Source organism: Styela clava, chromosome 14 (assembly GCF_964204865.1).
Source record: "Styela clava chromosome 14, kaStyClav1.hap1.2, whole genome shotgun sequence".
NCBI classification, from domain to species: domain Eukaryota; kingdom Metazoa; phylum Chordata; class Ascidiacea; order Stolidobranchia; family Styelidae; genus Styela; species Styela clava.
Window position 1 is genome coordinate 6946675 of NC_135263.1, and position 27538 is coordinate 6974212.

Consider the following 27538-nt stretch of genomic DNA (forward strand, 5'->3'; position numbering starts at 1 on the left):
CTTGCTGTAAAAGTCCTGCTTCACTTACAGACACATAGAACATTACGAACTATACACAAAGCAATATTTTAACAAAGCGATTGATTTTGTAGACCTGAAACGAACTGTACGGCTTGATTTAAATGTTCTGTTTGTGTATTTTTGAATATTTCTTTTTGTTAACAGGATCAGGAAATCTGCCTTTCATTTTTGTTTTTGTAGTCACCGGAAGCTGGCGCCATGGAGGGATTGTTTGACCGTGAGGTCACGCAATATCCGAGTCATTAAAGCTGGTATTGTCTTCAAAGAGAATAACATTATTCATCTTAATATATCATTTCAAGTGGCTAAAATATGGCTTTCTTTTTAATTTGTATCTTGGTGTACAATCCTCGTGTCTTGTTAAACGAAATCGAAATTTTGGTGCAGTTTTTCAATACATGCCTAACTATTGAGCCAACTTGGCAAGTCTGTAATTGAATAATTTTTTGCTGTTGACAATTTCACAAAAGATGAAAGGATACAGTTCACTTCAAGACCCAAACTTCAGCCTATACCTTCTTATATGGGGTAAAAATTATTTTCCTGGAATTTCAAAGCTGATGGTCTAAAATAAATGAATGTGTATAAAAAATTCCACACATGACAAAGCAGCATATGAGCTAAATTAAAACAGCCTTTGTTCTTATGGAATTTAACATTTTAACCGATCCTTTATATTCGTGACATATTGTGACCACATTGTCTTTAATTCTGAGCATATAAATGTTGTATTTACACAATGGCGATCACTTTATTCTTTACCTAAACTAGATTTATGGTTTTACGACTTGTGGCAACCCATCCCAGGATTATACGTTTGAGCATGCGGTTGAGATTTTCTGTTAGCCTTTAAAAATACATTCGGAAAAAAGTAATTGACTGTAATTTCACTGTAGTTAACAACAATATTAATATTAAAACAGGTTAGTTGATACATTTTTGTCAGTTTATGATTCGAGGTGAAATTCATCTTTTATCTTTTTAGGCTGAAGTTTATATAGTGAAGTATGTATGAGTGTTTAAATGACGTGAAAACCTATAAACTTTACTGGGTCTTTCTCCCGTATAAATAAACGAAGAAAGTCTAAGCAAACATTTTAAGTTGTAAGCGTTCTCGAGGCGTATGAAATGAAATATGATGGTGATTTAACATGTTGATGTTGCCATGCAGGTATTTTGAGACTATAGTGTCAAGTTTTTGAACTTAGTTTTCTGTCACAAGATTCTATCAGCTGAACGAACTCAAAAATTAATGATTCTTGAAAAATGGAAGTGCGATTAAGTTTTTGATTCTTTGTGTGGTTAATGTGGAAGTAATGGTTGAAATTTTAATTTTATCATTTCAAATTAAAGTGATTTAGGACCTAACCACATAATAAGTTGAGTTGGAAGTCGGGTGGTTTATTTCAATTCAATATCCATCTTGATGTTCAAATATAGGGCGCCGGTCCAAATATAGCGGGACCCAGGAAAGTGAGTCTCATCTAACATAGGCAATAATGCAAAATGTAGCAGACTCGTCAAAATAAAGTTTGAGCTGACGCTAAATCTGGCGGGATGTTATAATATATCATCGAATTGAATGCAAATAGCAGTCCTAAATTGACAGACTTTCTGTTTGGTTGTATATAATATTATTCCAACATACATATATGTATATTCAGGCGCCACTTACTATCTCAGTTACTTTTGAGTTAATGTTGCCGAGATATGCTCTGATGTTATATGTTTGGATATTTTTCAATTAAATTGAAAATATTACAATGGGATGTGGAACATCAACATCTGTAGTTGTGGAAGGAGATACAGGGAGCAAGTCGAAAGACCAGCAAAGTAAGTGTTTTAATTTGTTACGTGGTATAAAAAATAAAATATTCAAGAAATTCGAAAATACGTAAATGAAATAACATATAAAATAATTGATTTATTCTATGTCAATTTGTTGCATGCTAACCGTGATCTTCAAGATATAGTTGAGATCAGTTTAGTCGGGCGCAAAGGGTCCGTCCGACTTGTCTCTATTTCATACATTTCTGACATATTTTTTGCCAATAAAAGTTCCTCTACTACCAGTATGTGTTAAACGTCTATGTAGCAAGAAAATCCATATGAATGCTATGAACTACTGTATTGTTTATTCGATATTGGCCATATCGTATATATATATGAAGTTTATTTCATATAGAACTCCCCCCCTATTTTTTGCGATAGGGCGATTGTACTGAAATCGTCATGTGCAACCATCATAATACGAATACGTGACAGTATACATAATTATTGGTTACTAAGCCATATAAAATATTTCGTTTACTATGCCATAATATGACGCTCGTAGACACAAATATTGAACTTAACGGGCACAATGTATACTTTGAAATTTGCTTCTTGTAAGACACCACATGAGAGTGAAAGCGGTGGGATTATGGGAGACGATAATTGGATTTCATGGAATAGTTGTAAAGTTATCTGTTACGGCATGGGTTAGCAATTCAGAATACATCGCGAAGTATCGTTTTCAACAACGGGAATGTATCAAGAACACCTCTTTTCCTGACTGTCAATAAAGATATAAACCCACAATTCACATGGATACTGTGCCTGTAAAACTATCGAATTGCAGATCGACGAAACAAATTCAAACGTCAGGCAGTGCTTGAATTACATGTCTGAGAAATCGATTAATCAAATTTTTGCGTGACAGACTTTTGAACCATAAATTCATATTTCCCACAAATTTGTCGATTTCACCAGTTTCATTCCTCTGTGCTGGTTAGCGCAAACAGTCTTGACTTGTTTAAGCATATTACTTGAATTGGCTCGCAATTGATAACTCGCTAAAAACTGTGGTGTAGAAACTTGGTTGAACACCCGCAACCACCAATGAATGAGAAATACCGCTGATATATATAGCTAATTGACCAAAATTATTTGTACAATTTTAAGTGGGCTTTCTAGTTGTCCAAATATGTTAGCATTGCTTGCTAGAAATATCGGATTCGATCTCTGCTCATTTACAGTGTCATTGATTTCACACACGGGATGCTAGAGAACCCAAGGTTCACAGATTCTTAAGCTATCAATGCGTGTTTGCCCTCGTTAAGTTCAAAGACCATTGGACACCTAAAACTCTTTAATTTCTGACAAGTTTGTTTTTGTCTTGTTGGTATATTGTATGTTCAAAGATAGAAAATGTCTCTACTAAAAGTAAAAAGATTACTGACGAGAGGCAGACATTATTTATTTATTCCCTCAATGTTTTATTATGTGACAAAGCCAGACTGAAAACCATGAAAATCTATCGCAATGAAACAATAAAGACAATATTGTTCCCCCGGGATCCCGAATTAAGCACACGATGACAAATTCGCATAAATATATTTTTCCTAGACCTTGCGCCTACTGTTCGTAACGGCTAGAAACTGACTCGGGTTTTATGGTTAGGAATGGGGAATCGTGGGCCATTAATAAATGAGGTTTGACAAACTTAAATTATCCATAAGTCAAGCTTCGTGATGAGAAAAATTGAGATACTGGCTCATAGGAGACGGTTGAAGTTGTTTGTTTAGCAGACGGGCTGGCGATTGTCTTGTGATCGTTTTGTTTGTTTACATCCAACGCTTGTTGCGGAGTTGAATTATGGCGTGGAGTTAATATTTTACGTCATAATACTTGTTATGAAATCTTGGAATTTATGTTACGTGATCAAATTGCCAAATCAACATCAATTCCGATAAATTTGTAAAGAATTACTGAGTATTGTTAGCAAACAATCTTCCTATAGCCTCTCGGAATTTCACAGATTTCAGTTGAGGTGATTCAATAGAAGCGTGGTGTTAGGATTCATATTCTGATGATAAAACTGATCTAGTATTTTGAATAAACATATATATAATTAACGGTATGATCCTCGTTTTTGTCGTATGATAAGCATTTGAGCAAGGGTTTACTTAGCAATTGAAAACTTTGTGGGGGTTGCTCGTAATTAATTAATATTGAATTGTTCTAACAAAGACTTAAAAATAACCCACGTTATGCATCACGGATGGGTATTTGAATATATGGGGTCCTCGCCTAAAATAGAACCCATAAATTACTTTTACGACAGTGCAGAAATTTGATTTAACACTTTAACACTGTTTGTATATGGTTATACCCGGAAGTTTCAGTACTCTAGGTGTAGGAAACTTTGCATCAAATTTATGTTCTCTCTAGAATATGTATGCCTAAACGATCTGAGTCTCCCTGTACACATATTTCAATTGCAGGAAGAAATTCGAGTTCATTGGAATTTTGGCAACATACACTCTTTAGATTCACTTCACATCTTTTATGATTGATGCACATCACGAATTTTTCGATTATGATGTTAGGCATTGATACATAAGATCGATTCGCACGCGCAAGGCGTTATCAGGCCAAGAGTTTAGTCGGAAACATACTTCGTTTCCGGTAGCATATCATATGTACCGTGAATTAGGCAGCGTTTATGTCTGACGCACATCTGTATCTTGTTGCATAGAGTGATGACGCTTGCATGCACGGATCCGGAAACTCGTGTTGCACACTTACTCGCTGGTGTATCGTCAACATGAAACATTTACAAATTCATTCATTTCGCGTATCAGCCAGTTGTTACACTGAAGTTCATATTCGAATGTTGATCTTATGTGGTTTCTTTCGTCTATTTATTAGATCTGACTGATCGTCGTATTGACTGTGAGTTTGTTGAAAAGCCAAACCAACCTAACCACATATTCTCGAAGGATTTTAGTTTTAAAACAATTGTGACAAAGGAGAAATGTTATGAGAAGTATATTTAGTGTAGCGAGCTATAGAGTGCTTTCGGTACATCCAAACAGGTGCTCAGACGTTTGAATCGCGATTGCTAGTTAGAATATACATTTTTGTTCACCCTATACTTCAGATTGCGCGAGTACTATGCGTGTAATATACTATGTTCAATGATGATGCAGTAGTATTCAGCTTTTCATATTGGGTTAGGATATCTATATTTTATAACGACGTATACAGTGTCATCGTGTGTTCATTAAACTTGCATCTAAGTGTCAGAACTTTGCAATTACTGGCAAATAACTGACCGCATTTGCAAGTAATGATGGTAAGATAATGATTCTTAAAAACGTCCTTTTAATCCAGTCTGTTCATATCTCAAATGTGAATTTAAAAACAAATCGAATCTTGATTGAAAAAAATTGACAAAAAAAAAATATATATTTATGTATATATTATTTCTGAAGGATAATTTTCAGGAATATGCCAGAGGAAACACCTTCCTTATTTCTGCTATAAGGCCTGGTGTATCAAATAACGATTGGGTACATATATATTGTCCTTAACTTACATGCGAGTGGGTTCTTAATTAGGTGTGACGATCGTATTCTTGTCTGATTAATTTTAAATTTACCAGGTGTATGTTGAGTCAATTATTCACAAAAGTAATTTAATTTTAATTTTAACAAATTAAAAAATTAAGTTAAGAATGTAAGCTTTTTGTTGAGCCACAGTACAGAAAATCATTAGTTGGGCTATGTCAGAAGAGATTATGATCTCACTAATCTCTTTGCTTCTAACGTTTATGAAGACTCTGCTTCGGTAGAGATTAATTTGTTTTAATAAAAATTAAAGTTTCATAAATAAAGTGTTCCAATATTTGACTAGCGCACAATTTCCTGAATCACTGAGTCATTGAAAAATTATATTATTTATTTAAAAACAAAAGAAATTGTAATTTGAATCCAACATGATTGGATTTGAAAATCATTTGTACCCTTTCCGAAATTTGTCAAAATATGAAAATTTGATATCACAGCACACACAAAGATCACATCTCACGCAAGTTCTCTTTCAGTTCAAAATTAGGTTCCTTTGGAATGGTTTTATAATAATTCGTTTTTGTAAATCCTTTCCGCTTATCAGCCACTTGCGTGAATGCTTAATTTACATATTTTTTCCTATTACTAAAAATTACATCCGGTTTCAAACGTACCAGTGGGAAAAATGTACTGTTAAAAATCACGAAGAATTCAATATCATTTTGAGAAAATTTAGCTAGATCATAGTGTTCTAATCGGGCTCGTTTTAATTAAAATCAGGCAAGAATTGATCATGAATGTTAAAAACCAGGTAAATAATCTTAAGGGTTGGAATAACATATATATTATGGTGATGATACTGTAATTGTATATATAACATATTTCTTTGTAATTATGTACTTTATTCCGACGCTTATAATAAAATTACACTAATAATTAATGATGAAGATGATAAACCATCGTTTCTGATAACTTTTAAATACTTATAAATTTGTAAGGTATTATTTATCGATGGGGATGCGATTAAATATTAATTAATGTCATATTGGTCTTGTAATTTTCGTGTTATAATTAGAAAAATTAAATCTTATTATCATCGTAATTTTTGCTACCGCAAAATGTTTTGACTTTTTTCAGTATTATTAGAACTGAAAATTTCATTAAAACTTTTTCGAGTTCAGAGAAAACTTTCACCGAGAAAGAGCCATAAAACACGTTCATACATCGGCTCATTGTACATCGGCTTGAGCAGAACAGGTGTTAGAATGTTTGTTTTTATGTGTTATTGTGACAACGTTTCTAGGAAATCTAGTTTTCTGGCCGAAGTGGAAGCAGAGGTATTTTAATGAAAAGGGCAGTACTTTTAATTTCGAAATCTTTTATAAAATGTTATATTTCCCATCGTCTACAATGGCCACTACCAGACTACCAGAAAAGGAATTTTTCCACAGTTTTGCCCCAAACTCAGCAACGAAAACACGTAATTATCGCGCTAACCAATGTGATTTCTTGTATATGCTTGCACCATTGGCGCGTAGCTCACAATTTACACTTTTAGGTAACCTAATACGGTACCGACAAGTATACTGTAATTACTGGTATCGACTTTGCTTTAAAATATTCAAAACTAGTGAAATCGACTTGCATTTTATGATAAAACATAAACGAAAATTTATACCACAACACCTACCAGGGGTAGAGATTATTTGTGACATCTAGGACAAATGTATTTATATTTCATCAATTAGCGAACTGTATGGCTTTAAAATAGCATACAAGAATTTATCTTCATTGAAATATAGGATATTTTACGAATTTGATTTAAGTTTCGAACCAGCAATGCCTTAATTATAGGTATGAGTTTGACAAACAAAATCCAGCGTCACAGAGTAATGATTTTTAGTGGCAAGATGTCTGGTATGGCAATGACAAGGCGTAGAAAAGATAAGAAGATCGCTTTTTAGTGGACTAAAATGCTTCCTAAATGTTTGCGTTCAGTCAGATTGAAACAGTTTTACATGTTGGATTGTAATTCATTATTGCGTAGTTGAAATCTGGATAGTTGAAATAATGGATTAGTATATTGATTCAATTTGCCATTTTCGATCCTTGTAGATATAAATTAAAATCAGATCTATTAGGATAAGATAAGACAAAAATTTATCCCGACAATTTTGAAAAATGTTTTCATTTACTGAATATGCTTATTTATTCTTTACATTTGAAGATATCAGAAATATCGACATTAAAAATTGGCGATTTATAGCGATATTTCGAGAAAAATCAATATAATAATATACTGATAGTGATACCGATAACTAACTTGAATAATTTGGTACATCTCTGGATAAATAGGAAATAAAAGACATTATTGTGAAGTATAGCAAAAAAAATCTTGAAGACGGTATGTTGTTGAACTAGTTCACCTGCTCGCTTTTTGTTCTGGCGTATAGTTCGAATAAACCGCGTGGTGCATACGCCCTTTCGCATGTGGATGTTTCAAAGTATATTCTAATCAACTTTTCATATATTCCGATTGTTGGTATCGATATCGCTAATATCGTAATGGTATGAAACACAAGTAGCTGGGTTCGATCATTTTGGCAGATAAAATTGTGACAGATATACATTGATAGTTACTGCGATAGAGATGGATGGTTCCCAATCACTATTGGAATGGTCCCCTCCGTATACGGTCATCGGGATACCATATAGGCAGCAGAGCTGGTTTTTAGAGCAGCTACGCAAGATGATTACTGCCAATTAAGTTTACGTAAAAACTTTTTTTAGATGATTCCAATGTCTTTATCCTGAATGAAAAATTGTGATAAATGTGCCGAGATCGCTTGTAGTAGATTTACAAAACTCACAAGAATAAAGTTGGAGACGGACAGACCCCGATAATTCGACAACTATTGGACCCTTTTGTTATTGATTGGTAGTAAATCCAGTTATTCGTGCCCACTAGTGGCTAGCTCAGGGTGGGCAAGGTTTTTGGACCAGGGGTCATAAAGTTTGCCCACCTAGACTGGCGGGCCATGTAAGCGTGACTTAAAAAAATGCATTTTATGAAAAATATTTACAGTGTTACAAAAGCAAAAAACAATAAGCTTTGTGCCAAAACCAAATTTGATCGCAATCTCAACAAATTCATCGAGCTATTTTTTTTTTAGCTTAAACATAAAAATTTGGTTTCAGTTTGGTTGTAGCAGCGTCAAGCGGGTCAGATTGAATTACCCAACGGGCCGGATTTGGCACGTAATTCGCCCATGTCAGGATTAGCTATAACCTTCCCTCACTCAGTGAGCAGCCAACGTACGCAGATAATGACAATGTTTAAGTAAAGTTATAAATAGTGTGCCAACAAGAATTTAAATTTTGGTCACATAAGCTATTCATGATATGTGATTTGAGAATGATTTGTATCAAAATAACCCAATTTTCAGGCGTCACTTATATGTTATGAGTAAATTCGCATAATGACGCAATAACCTTAGTTTCAGTATATATATCATACATAAGACTACGTCATTTAAATATACATTGACGGTTCCATTACATTTGAACCCACGTACATTTGAACCCATGACAATTGCACCTGCATACTATTGCACCTATGGAAATTTTTTTGTTGTACGGATAGTTGAACCCATACTAACCCTAACCCGTGGGTTTCAGCACCCGCATATTGATTGAACCCGCGGATATAGAAATGGGTTCAAATGTACGGTCACCTACATTGACACGCAGGTTATATGTTTCTATGTAGACCAACTATGGTCTCTCGATAGGGCGATGCTTTTTGCTATAGATTTCATGCTGAAATTTAAATCATTTTGAGATGTTTTTGCGCATTCAATTATCTCTTATTCCATACAAACAAACAGCGTTGGTTTCATTATCGCATTTAATACGTAGGTTCGTAAAAAACGATATGATGTTTCACTAGGGTCTCGAGTGAGACTCTTTGGTCTATATCTTAATCAGTAAGTAGAGCAGCAGTAACAAGTAAAATTACTTTTCCCACGAGCGAGTTCACGCGCACTCACTCCAAAGTGAAAGAAATTAGCTGAAACGCCAGCTATGAAGATAATGGAGCGTCACACGCTAGAAAATACCGAATGACACGAGATCTAAATAAATCAATATGCACATAAAAACAGATCAAGAAAGAAATTATTTCGCACTTGAAAATTTTCGGGGAATTTGTTTCGAAATTTCTTTCACAAACAGCTTCCCTGGCAGTAATAGGATCAGTGTCAGAGCTCGTAGGCAATAAATTTCTACAGTTGGTTTGGCAGATCGAGAAAATCCGAAGAACATAGGCAGTCTCAATCCACAATATCCATAAAATAGGCAAAGCGAGTCATGCTGTGATGATGAAAAGCGGTCGGCAGGCAATACGGAAGTCAATCAACTCCGAAAACTTTTGATGCTTTTTGAATTCGGTCAAGGAGAATTGGAAGTCGCAGCTCACCAGAGTGTAGGTATAGGTATGCAGGCATTCCTATACGACAGGTATATCAGGGATTCGCACAAGAATCATAGATTGAATTTAGCCGCGATATGGTCTCATCATTTATCCAATGACGTTTATTGATGTCTAAGAGTTTCGCGATTTGTCGATTATAGCGCTTTGTTGTATATAGTAGTTTCGTGTCCAAACTCGTTCGTATGTGTCTGTGATGGGCGATGATATCTAACTATATGTCAACTAGGTAAAACAGGCATGAGAGCCTCATTTCGACTCTGTCGATATTCTCTACCTGAGTAAAAGAAGTGGGATAGACCACTAATGATAGTATGTTTTCACGTGCAAGTGATTATATATATAATCTGGTCTCCGGGGAAGACAGGAGTACAAGGTTAAACTGGATGACTGTGTAAATAATCTCAGAAGCCGTGTTTTCACGTAGCATTATTATGTGGGCAAATCGCTGTACCTTGCAAAAGTATGGTCTCGATGTGCTAAGTATGGTGGTATTATTATTATTGCGAAGACGATGTTCTGAGAAATTTTCAATATGGATTAAAATAATACCAAGGGTACGAACGGGTAAATCTTAAATTAGATCGAAAAATATTTCAATTTAATCTCTCTTTAAAATTAGAACAGAACCGAGAAGTAGCAGGGCCTGAAGCATACTTATTTTCGCCTGATTTGTTCTTGACGTTAACGTGATTATACGTGTTAGTATTTCTATCTGTGGCCCACGGATGCCATCAAACTTGTATTATACTTGATCGAGAATACGAAGAAAACCTCATTGAGATCGTCAGTTCAAATTAGAGTGACTTAGTTTAAAGGGATCAGTATTTCGTCATGTCGTCAGCATTTGTGCTTGTGGTCAGACGTTGCTCTGGAGATAGGTCGAAATAAGGGAGAGACTACTGTACTGCAGATTATATTCGCTGAATCTGACGTCGTGTAAAAGGCCTTGATAAACAATGCGATACGCAGTAGGTTAGATTCGTCTTGCGCACACTTCAACTCTGTTTACCTTCCGTATCAGTGCAGCAATATGTTATCTGTCGTTGTAAGATGGCGAAGCAGTTATTTTTCCCAAATGAGGGTGTAGAGAGGTAGCTTTGTTACCTGCTTCAAAATTGCAGTAATTAACATAAAATACGCCTGACTTTTACGCTATATATGCATTCCCCAGTCTGAATGCAGCATTGACGTATATTGCACCCCTCTGTATCGTAAAAGCGGAGCTTATACAAATATTCTATAGTAAGTCATGGCACGCCCTGTATGTGTATAGTTTGTAGCAATATTGCAAGCAAGAATAACGACGAGGCTTAAATCAGTTAGAAGTTTGTGTACCATCCTATCATTGTCCAATCACTTATATTCTGATCTTCATTCTGTTTAGGTTAGGAATTGGGTTATGTCATACCAGAAAATTAGTGGTGAGAAAATTATCAGGATAAGTTGTTAAGTTTCATTTCATCATATGCAGTCTTGATTTTAATCTGTTGGTCGGTTAAGTCTCAGACGAGCTTGTGAAAGTTCCACGTTCGCCCAAGTTTTATTGTATATGCCATTTACCGTTTGTTCAAGTTCATAATTGTAGGCTGAAAATTAGTAACGGCTGTAAGGTTAAAATAATGTTACGCTCTCTTTTGTGTTGAGTAATTAGGATTTTGTAATGATTCCATGACATTCTCCTGGGAGTCGGGACCAACTCGTTCACCAATTTACACGTTCTATTTAAAGCGGGATTTCCTATTAAAAAATCAATCTGTTACAGCATTGGTCGTCCTATTTTGCTGTTTTGTGAAAACGAAGAAATCAATTGTGCCATTCTGAATTTTGTACATAAATTTAGATTGATCGTTTTGTTCAAAACAGCCTACTATCGGTTAAGATTTAAATTGTGAGTTAAGCGCGATATTTAACATCGTTTCGAAGCGAAGCCGTTGTAGTGATTAAAAAATAATATACCGCAGCACAATTACAATAACCGTCTTAGTTTGAGACGTCATCCGCTATTTGAGATTTTCAAAAGTAATGATTAACTAAACTTCCGAAATTTAAATTACGGAAATTAGGCCTTCGGGCTTTGTTTGGTATGAATTGACAAGGAGTTAACAGCGACTTAAAGTTGTATTTTACGTGTTGACTAAAACAAGGCGTATTATTTGACAGTTTAGAAGACTCAGTTTTGACGATTGTCTATTGTACAGTGATCAGTCGTAGAGGCATTGCTCGTGAGGCTAGAATTACTAAGAAAATCAAAACCTCCATATTTTAATAAGAAAACAACTTATATGGAACTTAATTTGTATCGCTAAATGAAGCATGTGAAATTTGACAGAGGGAGAGATGAGTGCTCTCTCTGATTAGCAGAATTTTTGTTTGTGCAAAAGCCTCCGGTATTTCGCGACAAGCGGTAGGTTGTTGTTTGTTGGAATTCAGTAATGTTTTCTTGCTCAGGATAGATACAAAACTTTAATTAAGCAATTGTAAAAGTATGCAAGAAAGTGATATTCGTGGCAAAATTGGTGATTCTTGTAGAAGTTTTTCTCGTAAAAGACACTAATTGTTGTCGTGCTTGTGATAAGAATTGTGATTTCGGAATTGGCAAGACTGACGAAATCGCAATCTGATGAAATATTCATAAATTTATACATGAACGAGTGTGGGCTCTTGATTTGGCGCGTGGTGCATTGATAGATCATTCTCGACCGATCCACAATTTCTTATTGAAAAATCATTTTGTAAACAATTATGATGACCTAAGACTTGACACTAGTTACAACACATTTCTTTGAATTGTTTTTCCGGCGCCTCTGTTATAATTAAAAAGTTGTCATGAATGAGTCGGTCAGATTGTCGTTTTGTCCAACTCTACTGTAGTACGCCGAGCTTAATTCAAAAGTGCAATTTCCACCTATTTGGAGACTAGTATATTTTCGCTGTTGAATATATTTTTAAATGAATTCCTAATTTTTATGAATGAAAAGGCTTGAAAAAATCACTGATTTGAAAATCGATTCGTTTGAGTCAGTGAAAGCAATTAACCTTATATTCCGTTGCGTCAATTCGACGTTATAATTTTGAATCGCGAACACAAACACCCTGGGTATATTAATATTGTACTCTACCAACTTGATTCGAGATTGGGAAAATCAGCCTCATTTATATTAAGATTTTTGTGTTAATTGATCATAAATCAATTTTTTCTATTTGTTATGAGAATTTTGACATTGAGAAATCTGGCGAAATACATTAAATTGTACGTTTAACATTTAAAATCTATATATTCACAGAGAATGGGTCGAATACCGCCAAGAATGTAAATACGAACAATAAATCAAATTGCGAAATAACATTGAAAGCTGCTGAGAAAGGATTAAATAACACAAAGGAGATCTCAAGTAACCATTCAGGATTCGTGGATAAATCTTATAAAACGTCTCCAACACAAAACGGAATTAACGTTTCTACGTCGGCAATGTCTGCTAAAGTTGGCATGATGGCTTCCCACGAAGCGCCTCCAACTAACGACAAATCGTTTTTAAAAGATGATGTGATTACCAACAATGACAATATGGACAAAGAAAACAAAAACACACTAAACGATTTCCAAGAGAATCAAGACTCTAACAATAACAGTGCTCCGGAGAGCACAGTTAACGCTACAAACGAAACAAGTACCGGTGAAGCTGACGAAGACGATTTTGATATGACGTCAGCACCGTTATCACGCACGGACATGCTGAAGCATCGCCAACATGCCACACAAGAGACTCTGGAATTTGTTTACAAAAATAGTACTAAGATAGCGCCTCCCAATAGTTCTGATTTGATGTTATCTGGTGGTTTGTCGCCTTACACTGGTCACCGAATGAACCATCGTCGAGGTTCCGGTGTACCACCACCACCTCGAGAACTGAAATCGACTGACTTTTTGGCGCGAAAAGCTGCTGCTATTTCAGTTAGTATGGAGGAAGGCGATGAAGATGATGACAATGTGTGATGACAGTGTTGACAACTAAATTGATGCCATTGACTCTTCTTATACAAACTCAATCCTTGTCAAAACTAGTTGGTATCGACAGGCGAGTATGAGTTCATAATGAATCGCGTCATGAAGCCCAAATTTTTGGTTACCAGTACATGCTCGACAAAGTATATTTGAGACAAATCAAATATTGCCATTAAAGTTATTCGTTCTCTATCCTGTACAAATGTCTTAGCAGATGCTTGGTGCTTTATAAAAGACATACGAGTGGTCATTTTTTATTTGTATTTTTTATGGCTTTGTTGCCCCACCGATTTCTGGAGGTAACGCCCAAAAATCATTTTAAATCTGGAAAAATCCGATTTTAAACCATAATTTCTGACTGTAAACTGTAAATAATTCAATGCGTCAGTGATACTGATCATGTTGAAAATTTGATTGGTGCAGCAATATATTTACATAACACATCATCGCCTATCTATACAAGCTTAAAGTGCACCGCTTCATTACGATAGCGTTTAGATCGAACAATATTTCTAATGGTATCTCAAATTATCTTTAAATGCATCTTTTTCCTCGTGATGTGATTATTTTTATTCGTGCATATTTGATTCAAGTTGTCTTACTCGCGTTGAAATATTTATGTCTGAACTGTCTGGAAAAATGTCAAAAAACGGATTTGTCATGGCATCCAAAATCCTACATTATTAAATTGTAAAAAATCCTGGTTCAACACTTTGAATAAGATCAAAAATTTCAAATTTAGGTCAACGTTTTTGTCCACTGCCCAAGATTTGGAGTCCGCCTTTTTTCGAATAAGTTGTTGGTCTAAGTCTGCTAAAATTCTGAAACTAAATTTACCCCAATCTCGCCATATCGTATTTTTTATTTAATCTCTGGCTCCATTACATGTTATTTCCAACTTTGTGGTAAAGTATATTTATGTACGATTACATATAAAATATAAAGAAAACGAGCTCTCGGTGTGGGATCGCAAATTTATATCCAGCGACTGCATGATCTCGACTGTCATAATTGCCATTTTATTTCTCAAGTGGGAAAAATGTTCAAGAAAAGATCTCACAAAATATTTTTATTTGTTGAGTTAATATCAATTATTCTTTATGTTTTCATTTTTTTATCTTATTTTTGGTTTCTGATCCTCTTGTTGAAGTATAATTAATATTGGTGCTTTGCCCTTCGTGACCTGCCGCCCAGAATTTCTAATGACAGTTTTATGGAGATCTATACTGCACTGGTATTTTACGTAACCTTTAGTCTTATTTTCTGCACACTTTGCTAGTCTATTCGTTGTTTTTATGGACAATAAATCGAATATTAACGCTTAGGAAATTATGATGATTTTGCATTGGAATATATTGCTGTTATTGATTACGAAACGTCCACCGTTAAAGGCAGTTATTTTCTGAAAACCCTATGCAGACCATGGTTCGGTGAAACATATATGATTTAGAACAAGTCTTCGATGACACTTACCTTGGCGGTATATCGTATTTTTTCCCCCCAAAAAACTTCAATATATTGGATAACAACTACCGTATGCAATGTTACGAGCCTACAGACAAAGTTAAAAACTGTCTATGGTGAAATAGCCGAAAACAACAGATTGAAAACGGACTTAACTTATGAATACGGATATGTCTCGACTTAGATTAATTGTTTTGTATAGGCAAGACTGGGGGACAGTTGTTTAGGTTTCATGCAAGCTCACTTAACAACCAAAATTTAGACAAGCATTGATTCAAGAGACCTCTGCATGCATGTGACCTCTGGCACACCAGAGCTACATACATAGGTTTGTTTACTTTCACATATCAGGTTGGGACTAAAAGTGAACCACAAGAGAATAAAGGTTGCGAACCGCTGGATTGATCCTCCTCCTATATTCCGAGTTCAGACAAACAGAGCGCGTTATGATGTCTGTGAAAGAAAGCCTGGAGCAAGGTCAGGCTACCAATAATGTTTGCAGTCAATAATATGTGAGAGCTACCCTGTGACATCGCTACCCATTACAAAGGTGCATTCTGGATTTGTTCAGATGAAATATGCATACAGGCTGTCACACACTATACAGCACGATAAAGTAGTAGAACTAGACAACCAATGAAGCTTCTCATCAATAAACTTGATAATTCATTTCAATGACATATCTTTCCATATGTTGGGATCTACCAATCACAAATTTACTTAGTCGAAATGCGCTTTCTTTAAACATATTAAATAGGGCACCAACATCTGGTTCCGACCATGCCATATATAAAATACAAACATGTTTTGACCGCGATCGTGTATTTACCAAGAAAAGTGAAATTATAGATATGAAATTATACTAAAAAAGAAATTATTAAAAGAACCTCGGAAAAGGTTATCGCAGGAATATACATGATCAAAGAAGACCGCATGTGCACCAGAATACAAAAGCGAGAATTATCAGAGGCCGATCAATGACCAAAGAATGTTTGCGTTGAAAATGGATTATTCAAAAATATTTAAAAAATTGAAAGAAAGAAAATAATATAAATAAGACTAAATTTTAGTCGATTCTTTTTCAAACTAAAATTGATTAAATTAAATTTTTACAATGATTGAGAATGAATCACACAGTCAATGGTCAAGTAATTAGACTAATATTTGAAAATATACACAGAGTATGCGCACTATGGTTTTGTTTTGCACCTGAAACAAATGATTTAAATTGAAACATAATTAATAGTACCTATACGTTAAATATAATATTTGTTATTTTGGATATTTGTAAAATTTGAAAGCTGACAATTATGTCATAATATGAGTTGTTTCCTCCATTGTTCACATGTAAAATATGGTCAGAACTGTCATCCAGCATTCTGATTACTCGGTCCTTTAGTTATTGACTAAACAATTCGAATGTTTTGGGCATTTTTAACAGTTCCTATTCCAATTTTATCATTCACTAAAACGCTGAATACATAAAACGCAAAAGTACAAAATGCAATAATTGCAAAAGCAATGAATTTTGTTCTTTTCTAAAACAACAAGAACAAGAGAATTAAATATTAAACAGAATTACCTTTTTATAACAAGATATAAACATTAGTCCAACGCCATCATTTTCATAGAAAAATCAACCAAAGAAACTGTTCATTAATTCAGTGTTTATTAAGATTTCGGGAGTTTTAAAATAGTATAATACACAAATAAACGGAAGTAGGAATTGGCGGATTGTGGTAGGGAGCCTAAACCTTGTGGTAGTTTTTTTCATCGAACTCTCGAAACGAAAATGTAGGAAAGACCATACATTGGTCTTTTGTGTGGCATATATCGTAAATGCGTTATTCATTTAGTCGTTCTTCCTCCAGCGCCAAATTGTACTTACTGTATAATTAATAACTAAACTTGTGGCTTTATGCAAACGAGGATAATTGAAATTGGCGAAACAAAGTATTTAAATTTTTTTTTTCACAATATATGAATGTATCGAATATGACGGTGAATAATTTTTTGGATGTTTCTTAAATTACTATTTTAATTTCTAAGTGTACTGTAATTATATTTTAAAAATGTAAATACTGGCATGATAGTTAATAAAAAGGAGGATTTTACTCAAATTTTTCCGCACATAATTTAATGAGACGAATAAACTGGTTCATTGAAGAATTTATCAGATTATTTGAATATATCAGTCCACACAATATTGAACTGTTTGGATGAATAAAGGCTCATAACTAGGCTGAATGAACTAAACCATCGCACCGTATGTGACTGAATGTACTTTTCATTTAGAGTGAGAGGGGAACGGTGGAGCTGGATTCGTTTGTAGACGTACTTCTGTACGATACGAAATAAGTGATTTTTATATTAAGTATAAAATCATATATAAAGTCATAAATCAATGGTTGAACAGTGGCACACCTCTTAAAAAATTAGGACATAGAACTATGTATATTGAAACCAAATGAAATTAACCACCAGGTCCTATTTTAGGCGAAATTATGAAACTCGGGCTGTTGGAAATCCAATGAATTGCAAATTCCAGGTATTTACTCCGATAGTGTTTACTGTCAACAGTGCGAACTAAATTGAGAGTGTTATTTACTGCAACTCATTTTATTGTCAGTTTTTGGCATGCTTTTATGGCTTGGAATCAATAACCGGCTCTCCCCCTTCTTCTGTCTTCATTCATATAATAATCACTGGCTGGAGAATCTTCGTCCTGCTCATATAACTTTTCCCTACTGTCCGCCCTAGTGGGTTGTTCTCTACGTTTTCTACTTTTACTAGACCTGGAATAATGTTCGTCGTCAGTGGAACGCCGAGCGCTCCTTTCATCATCTTCGCTGTTATGATGGCGTCCTCGCCCTGTTCTGTGCGAGCTGGAATACCCAACGCTTTCCATTCCATCCGATGAGGCTCTCTCGTGTCTGCTACGACCACCTGATTTTTCAGATCTAGAGCGAGATCTTTTTCTGTCTGTGTGGCGAGGACGACGACCGTGTCGTCTTCTGCCGCGCTTCCTTGAGTCACGTGTTGCCGATGGTTCGTCACTATCGTGGTTATATGGAGGAGGGGATGGTTCATAGCTTCTATGTGACTCTTTTTCTGTAAAATAAAATAGATTTGAATCGAATTGATGAAACTATGTAAAACACAACTAACACGACTCGACTCCAACTTGGATCATAATTTTTCAAGTGACACAACTTTCCCTCAAATCAGCTTAGAGGAATTCACAACACAATCTGACACAGATAACATTTTTTTACGTAGATGGTTCGTTTAACAGTGCTTTAGACCGACTTGCTTTTTGCATGACACATGAGCCAAAACATAACTTAAACACCACTGAGATTATAAATGGTAGATGACTTGACATTGATCAACCTCAGCAAAATTTGATAGAACTTGTCTCAAGCCAATTGCTTTTCAAGTCAGGCTGTATTTCGACTCGGACGTTAATAACTCGGCCATAATCTTGAATTGAAATAATTTAAATCTGAAAAATATGACCAACTCAATGCCTGGCATATTAGGAGGTTCGCCATTACAAATAATTGTCATTTAGAGATGGTTATCACATGCAGGCAGTGGTGGGATTCAAATTTTTTGTCAGCCGGTTCCATCATACAAATGTCATATTTTTAGGCGGTTCCGTTACAAAAAGTCATGTAATGCTAACCGGTTCGCTGATCTCATAAAATTCCGTGAGACGGTTCTATAGAACCGGTGCGAACCGGCTGAATCCACCTACTGCATGCAGGATCTATAACAATTTCTACCTGGATGTCGATCTTCATCGTCACTATATCTTGACATTGTTCTCATTTCTATTGCTTCATCTTCTTCATCTGTTTATATAGAGAAAGCTAACATATAAAATATGAAAAACGCACATATATAAAACACCAATTAAATTTTTATGCATTCATAGGTAATTATGAACTATAGGTTTATATTCGTATGCTGCATTCTGTGCTTGCCAAGCTACAATATTCAATAAATGGTGCTATACCTTATGATTTTTTTTTTACAATTTTTCGCTCCGAAATTAGTAAGTGCAATATGCTGAAAGGTGACACTGTTTTGGATAGATCGGAAAATGATGACCATGCAGCTACCAAATTTATTACACTCTATGCAAGGTGGTGGGAATGGACTTTTAATTGGAAAGCTTTTACCAAATACTTTAATATAACTAGGTAGAACCTATTACCCACTATGTGATCGCGCCCGTGAATTAAACTCGTTTTCAATACATATGAGCAAACTAATCAAGAATTATTCTCATTGGGTGGTCTGATGCTGAATAAATGTACGTTGGTCTAGTGGAAATAAACACGATTATTAAAGTTTATGACTCGATGAAAATAATAAAAACAAGAAACGTCTGAATGATATTGCTCGCGCAATACAATTTTGAAACCACAAGTTCGTGTTTCAATTTCAATCCATTTCATTAAAGGTGTGTTTTGAATTTAAGGCCAGCCGAGCAGAATAATCGAAAACAATAAACACTTTCAAAAAAATCATAAGCAAGAACTATATGCTTCAACAGTTATTGAATTAATACATTCCATACGTGAAAGCACGGCGTGCAGATGAATAAACAATGATCATATTTGGATTCACTTTGATTGAGTAACTTTTCATTGAGCTGGTTTAGTAAATTTTTGGATAAAAGAAAATATAATTGGGAGTGGTAACTGGTAAAACGTAGGTTGGCGGCATAATGTTATTGTGCGTATGGATTACTTTCTAACAATATGAATTCGTCGTTGAACATGATGATAGTATTTCTGTTTTCCCAAACTGCATTCGTGTTAATTTGAGAATTCTATTTGCAATATTTTGCGCACAAACATTTTCTATTCATTGAATTTTGTGCGTAAACTGTGGGAATTGAATGCAAAATTTGCGTTGAAGATATACCCTAATTAACCCTAAACCTGAAATCATTCCAATTGAATCGAATTCATAGTTTGGACTGAATATTTGGCTTTCTCTGTAGATCTGTTGGACTGCCATAGAGGCAGCCTATTTGATTATTATGGTAATTACATAAGATGTTTCCATCGATTGCAATTTTATAAGTAAAGACTGTTCTTTAAACGATTTCATTTGCTTTTTGCTTGAATATATAATTGTAATAAATGTGACTAAGATTTCTGTAAAGTGTGTTACAAAATTTAGAATTTGTCATTACAGATAACTGTCCTCAACTTATTTTTGGTTTATTATTTTATTTATTCTTTGAAATATTTAAGGGTATTCTTAACAAAGAATATTATGGGACCACTCTATTGAATTTAACTTCTATCTTTTAAAATTATAATAGCAGAAGAGGCGAATGTCGTTTTATTTACCTGGGTGATATCGTTGAAATGCCATAACTTCTGGGACAGGCTGTCTCGGCTGCGCTGCTCTGGCGGATGCAGCGATACCAGAATCATAATTAGGATTGTACATATTCGTTCCATTCGATCTAGCAGGGACCTCAGTGTCGTACATGTACCCTGTAGGTCCAGACATGGAAGGATGGGTGCGTGGAGGGTCTGATTTCCTTGGTCGACTAGGCGGTCTTTCTATAGATTTTTTCGGAGTTTGTAAATAAGCTTCGGCTATTGGACCCTCATATCGTCTGATTTTCAGATACGCAAAGTTTGTACTGTGATGAATCGCAAAAAGAATCTGAAAATTAACACAAAGCTTGAATGTTAGCTTGAAGCTTTAAATTTCGTTAATTTTGTACAATTTCAATCTGACTGGTTAAGCCTGATCTACAGATTATTATAGTTAGAAACATATAAGCGTCTGCTTGTTCTGAGCCTTGTGCGATTTGAATAAGTTGAACATCGTATAAAATAAGTAACTCTATTCAGAATATAGATGAATATGATGCAAAAAGGTCTGTTGAGACTAGCATATTTTTTAGTCAAATAGATCCTCAAAACAACGATGGAATTCAATTCACATTACTGTTTTGCGCAAAAATGAAAGTTATTTATTACCATAGCAATCATTCCAATTGAAGCTCCAGCAAAACAGACGATGAAATCAGCAAACGTAGGATAATACTGGAAAAATAAATAACAATAATTATAAGGACAATGGTTTAACCGGCCCCTGTCATGTGGTCATGCGCGTTTTTCTCAAAATTCGCAATCACTATTAATTGTGAGGTGGAACTGTAGAACACCAAACTATGTTGATATGGACATCCTTATCCATATATTCACTACATCGATAAACTCACGAATGGTATTTTGAAGGCACTTAGGACGAAGAATGACGACATGGCGCCATTTTATCTCACATGAAAGAAATGGTTCATACGGTCAATGCAAAACGTATTATCAAACAATATGACTAATTGAAGCTGTGACATTTATATAAGAACCGCTCAATATGTCGATGGTATTGGCATGGACGGCATGATTATTGAAATGGTTTGTTGAAAGACTACAAATTCAAGTATCATATTGAGTCTGGTTCGAGAAAGATGTTAGTCTTTATCTTGAAACTTCCATTTTTCGATTTCAAAACTATTTTCCGCAAAATGGGATGGAAAATCAAAAAAACGGGGAAGAATTTCTTCACGGGAAAAAAATTTGTTGATTTCGGGACGAAATTTTACTTCGTATTTGTTGTCTGTAGTGTTTTATCACTAATATTGTTTACTCATTCAGTTTTATTTATAATCCATATTTATGTACACATCATTAAATATTCAAACTGTGCAAATTCAATAGTACGAGTTGCACGCAACACTGTTTTTTTAGAGATTGGACGAAATTGGTGTTTATGCACAGTGGGAGTGGAATAAAAACATTCGAAATATACAATAGAAGGAATTTGTCGAAAAGGAGGAACTACTGCTTGATCATTAAGTACTGCTGAAGTTTTGAGCACACATCACATCCTTATAAACAATATTTGGACCTCCAGAAGTATGCGCACCCAGATGGCGCACAACCTGAACTCAGGTTGTGTACCAGGTTGGGGTTCAGTTTATGCGACATTCTGGTGCGCATACTCCAGGAGTACCCAATATTTATTCTATTCTATATTAAGCTTCTTAATCTTACCGAATCACAAAATCCTTTCAGATCTCCTCTCTGAGGATTATAGTTTCCTCCAGGTCCACATACAAGAGCGAATCCGGCATCATTCGTCTCTCGGAACATGACTAAGCCTGTACAAAGAAATAACAATGTAATATTTCAAAGTGTTGTCTATGAACCCCCGATTCTTAGTTGTGGGCCAATATACCCCAGCATTAGTTCGCATTCGTCCTTGCCTTTAAACTTAGCAAATGCGGGTTTAGTTCAAATCATGATCGTTCATCAACAAATTTTACATCTGGCACGTTACCAAAGATGATTCATCTTAATGCACTATTTCAGCGTATGGGCCTCCAGGGTTTGAATCGTTCGCCTTATTGCGGATATAAAAAGCACCTCACTTTCAGCTGTTATTCATCTATTATAAACCAGATATTTCCAGTAAAACATGTTATCAAAACCCATAATATGAAAAAAATATTCTCAAATTGCAGTAATAGTAGTAGACAATGCGTGACGAAGCAACTCTATATACATTTCACGATAACATATATGGATACCTATACCTTATCAGCCAGCCAGACAGCGCAATGTAGTCAGTATCGCACCGAAATACTATGTTGTTATTTAATCGAATTCACAGTATACATGGCATATCATTGGCGCACGCTACTCGTGTGCCAAGAAGAATGGACAGCGCCACGACATTTTGGTCCAAACACCTTTAAAAACACGCTGTATTATAAGGGATTCTTCGCACAATGTACCGCTATAATTCTATATATTTTCAGTAGCTCTTGTGTCGACTTCGCTTAGAGATCAGTTTAAAACACTAAGCCATATTGGTGTTACTAGGAAATGTAATATGATTTTGTAGGAAGCCTGGCTATTGGTTAACGATCTTAGAATAATCAAATTACAGAATACGGTAATAGTGAAACAGTGTTTCATTGATTTCAATCCAGACGGTGTACGTTCTGCTACAAGTCAAGTCTCGATTTAGAAACATATTTAGTCGGAAAACACCCACAGTTGGTGTCTGTTATGGCTTCATCATGGAACAATGACGCAAAATATAGGTTGTATCTAAGCCTATTAACACCTCGGTCGCAAATTAACAATTTAAGCGTAAGATATTGTCAGATATACCGTCAACGCCACATCAACCACCTCGTCAGGGGAAGGGGTTCCAAATTTTTATTCCTCCGTTCACCACTTGGCAAATTTAGTAGTAAATTTACCCTCTAAATTGAGCAGTCCAGCTGGAGCATAATGAACATCAATTGCTCAAGAGAGTATTACAATCATCTATGTGTTTAACACATGCACTTTCTTATTCTCAAAAATTCACACCGATGCAGGTCAAATTCACCTTCATGGGTTAAATTTACGCGCGCTTATAACCCCTGGACTCCGATATAATAAATTGGACAGGCCTTGCTAAAGAGAGATGGCCGTTCTAGCCAAATAATTACAGCTGCCTGCGTATAAGTTACTTCATGTACAGAGCCTTGCTTATATAAAAGGTGTAAAATTATTGAACATGAATATCAATGTCTACTATACCTAACCTAATACGCGGTACATAAGTACATTGTCTAATATACTAAGGTTGTGTTAACGTGAGGTGGCCGCTCTTTCCAGAGCATAACAGTTCCCTGGGTACAGAAATTCCAGTACAGAGCCTTGTATAGAGAAAATAAATGAAATGAATGACAAGAATATTATTGTCTATCACGGCAGACAGCCTAATATGCGGTGATGCGGCACATGAGTACATTCGTGTTTTTTCCTGATATTCTGACATACTTACCATACTGCACTAGATCCACACATATATTTTGATCAGAGACCACAGAAAACGATGGATTATTCAAATCCCAACATCTTTGCATAGTAATTCTGTATTCAACGAGAGGCAAAACAGCGAAGGCTGCTTGAATGAACCAAAATATTGCAAGGAAGACGCTGTATCCGGTAAGCTGTCAAAAAGAAGATTTTAATACTTACATTTCGATTAATAACTTAACATTAACAACCGGACAATATACGTATAGATTTTGATTTACTGTTTACATTTTCACGTACGGCACTCGTCCCCGTTTCGCTCTGAATAAGGCATTGTACAAGACAAGCAAACATCGAGATCTAACGATGTGTGAGATGTTATTTTTTGAAGGACTGATATTTTTCGGTTTAGGCATCGCCTACACAATTTATTATACCCTGGGTGAGGTGGTACCTGTGGGCTATGCCAACAAAGTTAAGTCTAACGAAAAAATCGCCAGACCACCTCGTCCATTTGAGAAAAAAGCCCACAAGCAAAGGTTACAAAATTGACATTTAATTTGTCCCATTTCACATAGTAAATATATTTTACATCTGTTCCAGTGACAAACAACAAACTTCATTCTAACCATCGAAGGCACCTCAAGTAAATATACGTCATCGACAAGGGTTTTGACTTGTCAAAACCATGTACGATCAACGAGCGTACGTTTAATTAATAATTAATTCTAGGAAGAGTTCAAGAGAGTTTCGCCTTCACTGATTAGTGATTACAGAATTGATAATCTCGTACATCATTCGTTTCTGCGCATTGTGCTTGCACTTGCACTTATTTCAATTCAAATTTACCTTCACACTTTATTAATGCATAAATATGCTCTTATATTCTTGGCATTTGGTGTGTACTTGTGGATAAAAGCTTCTGTCAATAATCTTACCCACGCCGTACAGCTAATTGAAGAATCCCCAACTCGGCTCCCAACGTATATTCGACTTTGAATGGCCTTTCTACTTCTCATAGAATCAACGATGAACACAATTGTGTTAATAAACATAAATATCGCCCATGCAACGAGGAAGTATTGGCAAATCTTGAATCTGAATTGAAATTGTATTTATTAAATGGTATTTCTCGTCCTGGTAAATCAGAGGAAGTTCGAAGGTTAAACATCATCCAAATACTGATATAAAACTGATTCAGGTAATGTTTATTAATTTCCAGCAAACGTATAACTTGTTACTATTATTGTGATTTCCACGTAATCGAGGAAGTCCGTGGTTTTCAACAATGAAGAATTCAGGTTCATGATTGAAATTCGGGCATTAGCTCCAGAATATATGAAGACATGATACCGTTTTAAGGCACAGGACGGTTAATTTTTGAATATATTAAAACTCTAATAACGTGCGAAATCTGTCATCATGTTCGGTCATCTTAAATATTCACTATTATATAATACTCACGCTTGAGGCACTCTGTTTCCTGGATTATTTGGGTTTCTCGGTTCCCATTTATTTGTTTCTGGATTCACCCACATGTCTGGTTCCGGATCTGTTGCAGGATTACCTCGACCTTTGAAGAAACAATGTCGGTAATTCGATGATTTTTGTAATATTATCTGCTTAATTAACACAAATGCAGCTACATGGTTTGTTGGTTTTGTAACAACAACAATTAGGAGTTATTCGTGAGAGTTGAAAGAACAAGGGCTGGTCGCAAAAATTTGGCAATATTTCGTGCTTGCACTGCAGAATAACCTGCGTACGCAGAACAGAGCTTCTATCACTTGACATAATTCAATTTTAGACTAGACAATTGCCAAGATATTGCGAAACAAACCCGAAATTTTCAACGTGTATTTATATTTATAGTTTAGATAAGAAAATGGGAACCATTTATCACGAAATAAAGAGTTATGTAATATAATATAATCGTTTGCTGGTGGTTTTGCAAAAAAGATGGGAATTTTTCAAAGAACCGTCGTTCCAGATACTCAGTATATATTTCTATAACCACCGAAATACGCATATTACAACAAGACAAGAGGCCTTCTCCTAGTTTTTAAATTTAGAGGTAATATGTTGCATTGCTCTAACTGGCAGAGGCAGAAGTTGTATATGTATGAATATAAATCAATGATCTATATGTATGAATATAAATTAAGCTATCAGGATATTTTATACAATAACGCATATAGAGAAAACTTGAGACGTAATACCATTATATTTACTTGTTTTGTTGTATAATTGGGGTTTCTGCGTTTCAAGAATAAGAAAAAATCAAGCAATTGCATCAATCCGAATTGAATTCATATTCGGATTTCGTCAATACGATTCAAACAACTTATTACCTTCCACGGGTCCATACTTTTCAAACAAAATTAAAGTTCCAGCAAGACCGGAATATCCTCCTCCAACGTACAATCCAATACTAGCCCACGTTATAAAAATTAGCAGAGGTAGCACCCCGCCACATCGCATGATCTTTTCAATTCCTTGAGGAATCTATATTAGATATTGTTGACACTAAATCTGAAAATAAAATCATTATTAGATTAGCTTTATAAATTTCCTCGAAGATTTTGTACTGATATTAGAATTTTTATTTGGCGCTTGACTTGACAGTGCAGACCAGGTCAGCGTATGTATGAGTTTTCGCAGTCCGAGAACCCGAAAATCTCTGTATCACGTGTATGAATAAAATTTACCTTATTAATTTCAATACGACTCGAAAAAGATGTTCAGATTTGACTTATATCTAGCAATGCTGACAATGTAACGTTTTCACTTCTGTATATAACATTGTTAAAAAGGTAAAATATTATGATCATTCGATTTTCATACTAAAATATTACTTCTATTATAGGGGATTGGAAAACCGAAGTCCATTAACCAACTTATAGCTCAATTTGCAAATGACATTGTAGATTGTATTACCCCATCCTCATGCGGTGTATACAAAACGTAGCATCCAAATGTTATATTATATATAATGTATTTATAGGCTTGCATTTTTAAACTTAGCATATAAAATTCAGACATTTGAAACCTTACGGCTCATTGAAGTTTGACTTATCAATTATTTAAGCTTCTTTCTGGAGTAAAACGAAACGTCAATTAGGGCTTTGTTGTCGGATTAAACGCCTGCCTACCGGTGACAAGAACGTATGAATTCATTCAAATGCGAATCAACAAATAAACACTTAGTGAAAATTGAATTCCTTGGGGCCTACGAGATTTGAGGGCCATATAAAAATGTTTTGTCTATGATAACTGCTATCTAAGACGTCTAAGTCATGTAACTGAGAAACTGCGGCTGGGAATTCCTACAATATAACAATCATAGAGCAGCTGCAAATCGATTTAT

General features: G+C 35.2%; 2 protein-coding genes across 2 annotated transcripts; one reads left to right on the top strand and one right to left on the bottom strand.

Annotated features, from left to right (window-relative positions):
- The first annotated feature begins 1702 nt into the window (after positions 1-1702).
- LOC120341703 (uncharacterized) lies at positions 1703-15178 on the top strand. The gene is made up of 2 exons (XM_039410282.2): positions 1703-1854; positions 13131-15178. Exons 1-2 carry the CDS (start codon positions 1785-1787, stop codon positions 13838-13840), a joined length of 780 nt encoding a protein of 259 aa, XP_039266216.2. The 5' UTR covers positions 1703-1784; the 3' UTR covers positions 13841-15178.
- A 940-nt stretch (positions 15179-16118) lies between these two features.
- Positions 16119-26978, bottom strand: LOC120341702 (uncharacterized). Its single transcript, XM_039410281.2, has 10 exons — positions 26880-26978; positions 26523-26703; positions 25636-25744; positions 25110-25269; positions 24197-24365; positions 22408-22514; positions 21331-21396; positions 20686-21010; positions 19102-19170; positions 16119-18424 (listed from the first exon to the last, which is right to left on the bottom strand). The coding sequence occupies exons 2-10, from the start codon at positions 26650-26652 to the stop codon at positions 17970-17972; spliced, it is 1590 nt and encodes a 529-aa protein (XP_039266215.2). The 5' UTR covers positions 26653-26703; positions 26880-26978; the 3' UTR covers positions 16119-17969.
- Positions 26979-27538: the final 560 nt, after the last annotated feature.

Bases quoted from the DNA above. Each gene is read 5' to 3' on its own strand.
- LOC120341703 (XM_039410282.2), top strand. From the start codon at position 1,785: ATGGGATGTGGAACATCAACATCTGTAGTTGTGGAAGGAGATACAGGG. The intron at 1,855-13,130 runs GTAAGTGTTTTA...ATATATTCACAG, and splicing joins CAAGTCGAAAGACCAGCAAA to AGAATGGGTCGAATACCGCC.
- LOC120341702 (XM_039410281.2), bottom strand. From the start codon at position 26,652: ATGCGATGTGGCGGGGTGCTACCTCTGCTAATTTTTATAACGTGGGCT. The intron at 24,366-25,109 runs GTAAGATTATTG...TCTTTTTGACAG, and splicing joins CAATTAGCTGTACGGCGTGG to CTTACCGGATACAGCGTCTT. The intron at 21,011-21,330 runs GTAATAAATAAC...GTTAATTTTCAG, and splicing joins CAATTGGAATGATTGCTATG to ATTCTTTTTGCGATTCATCA.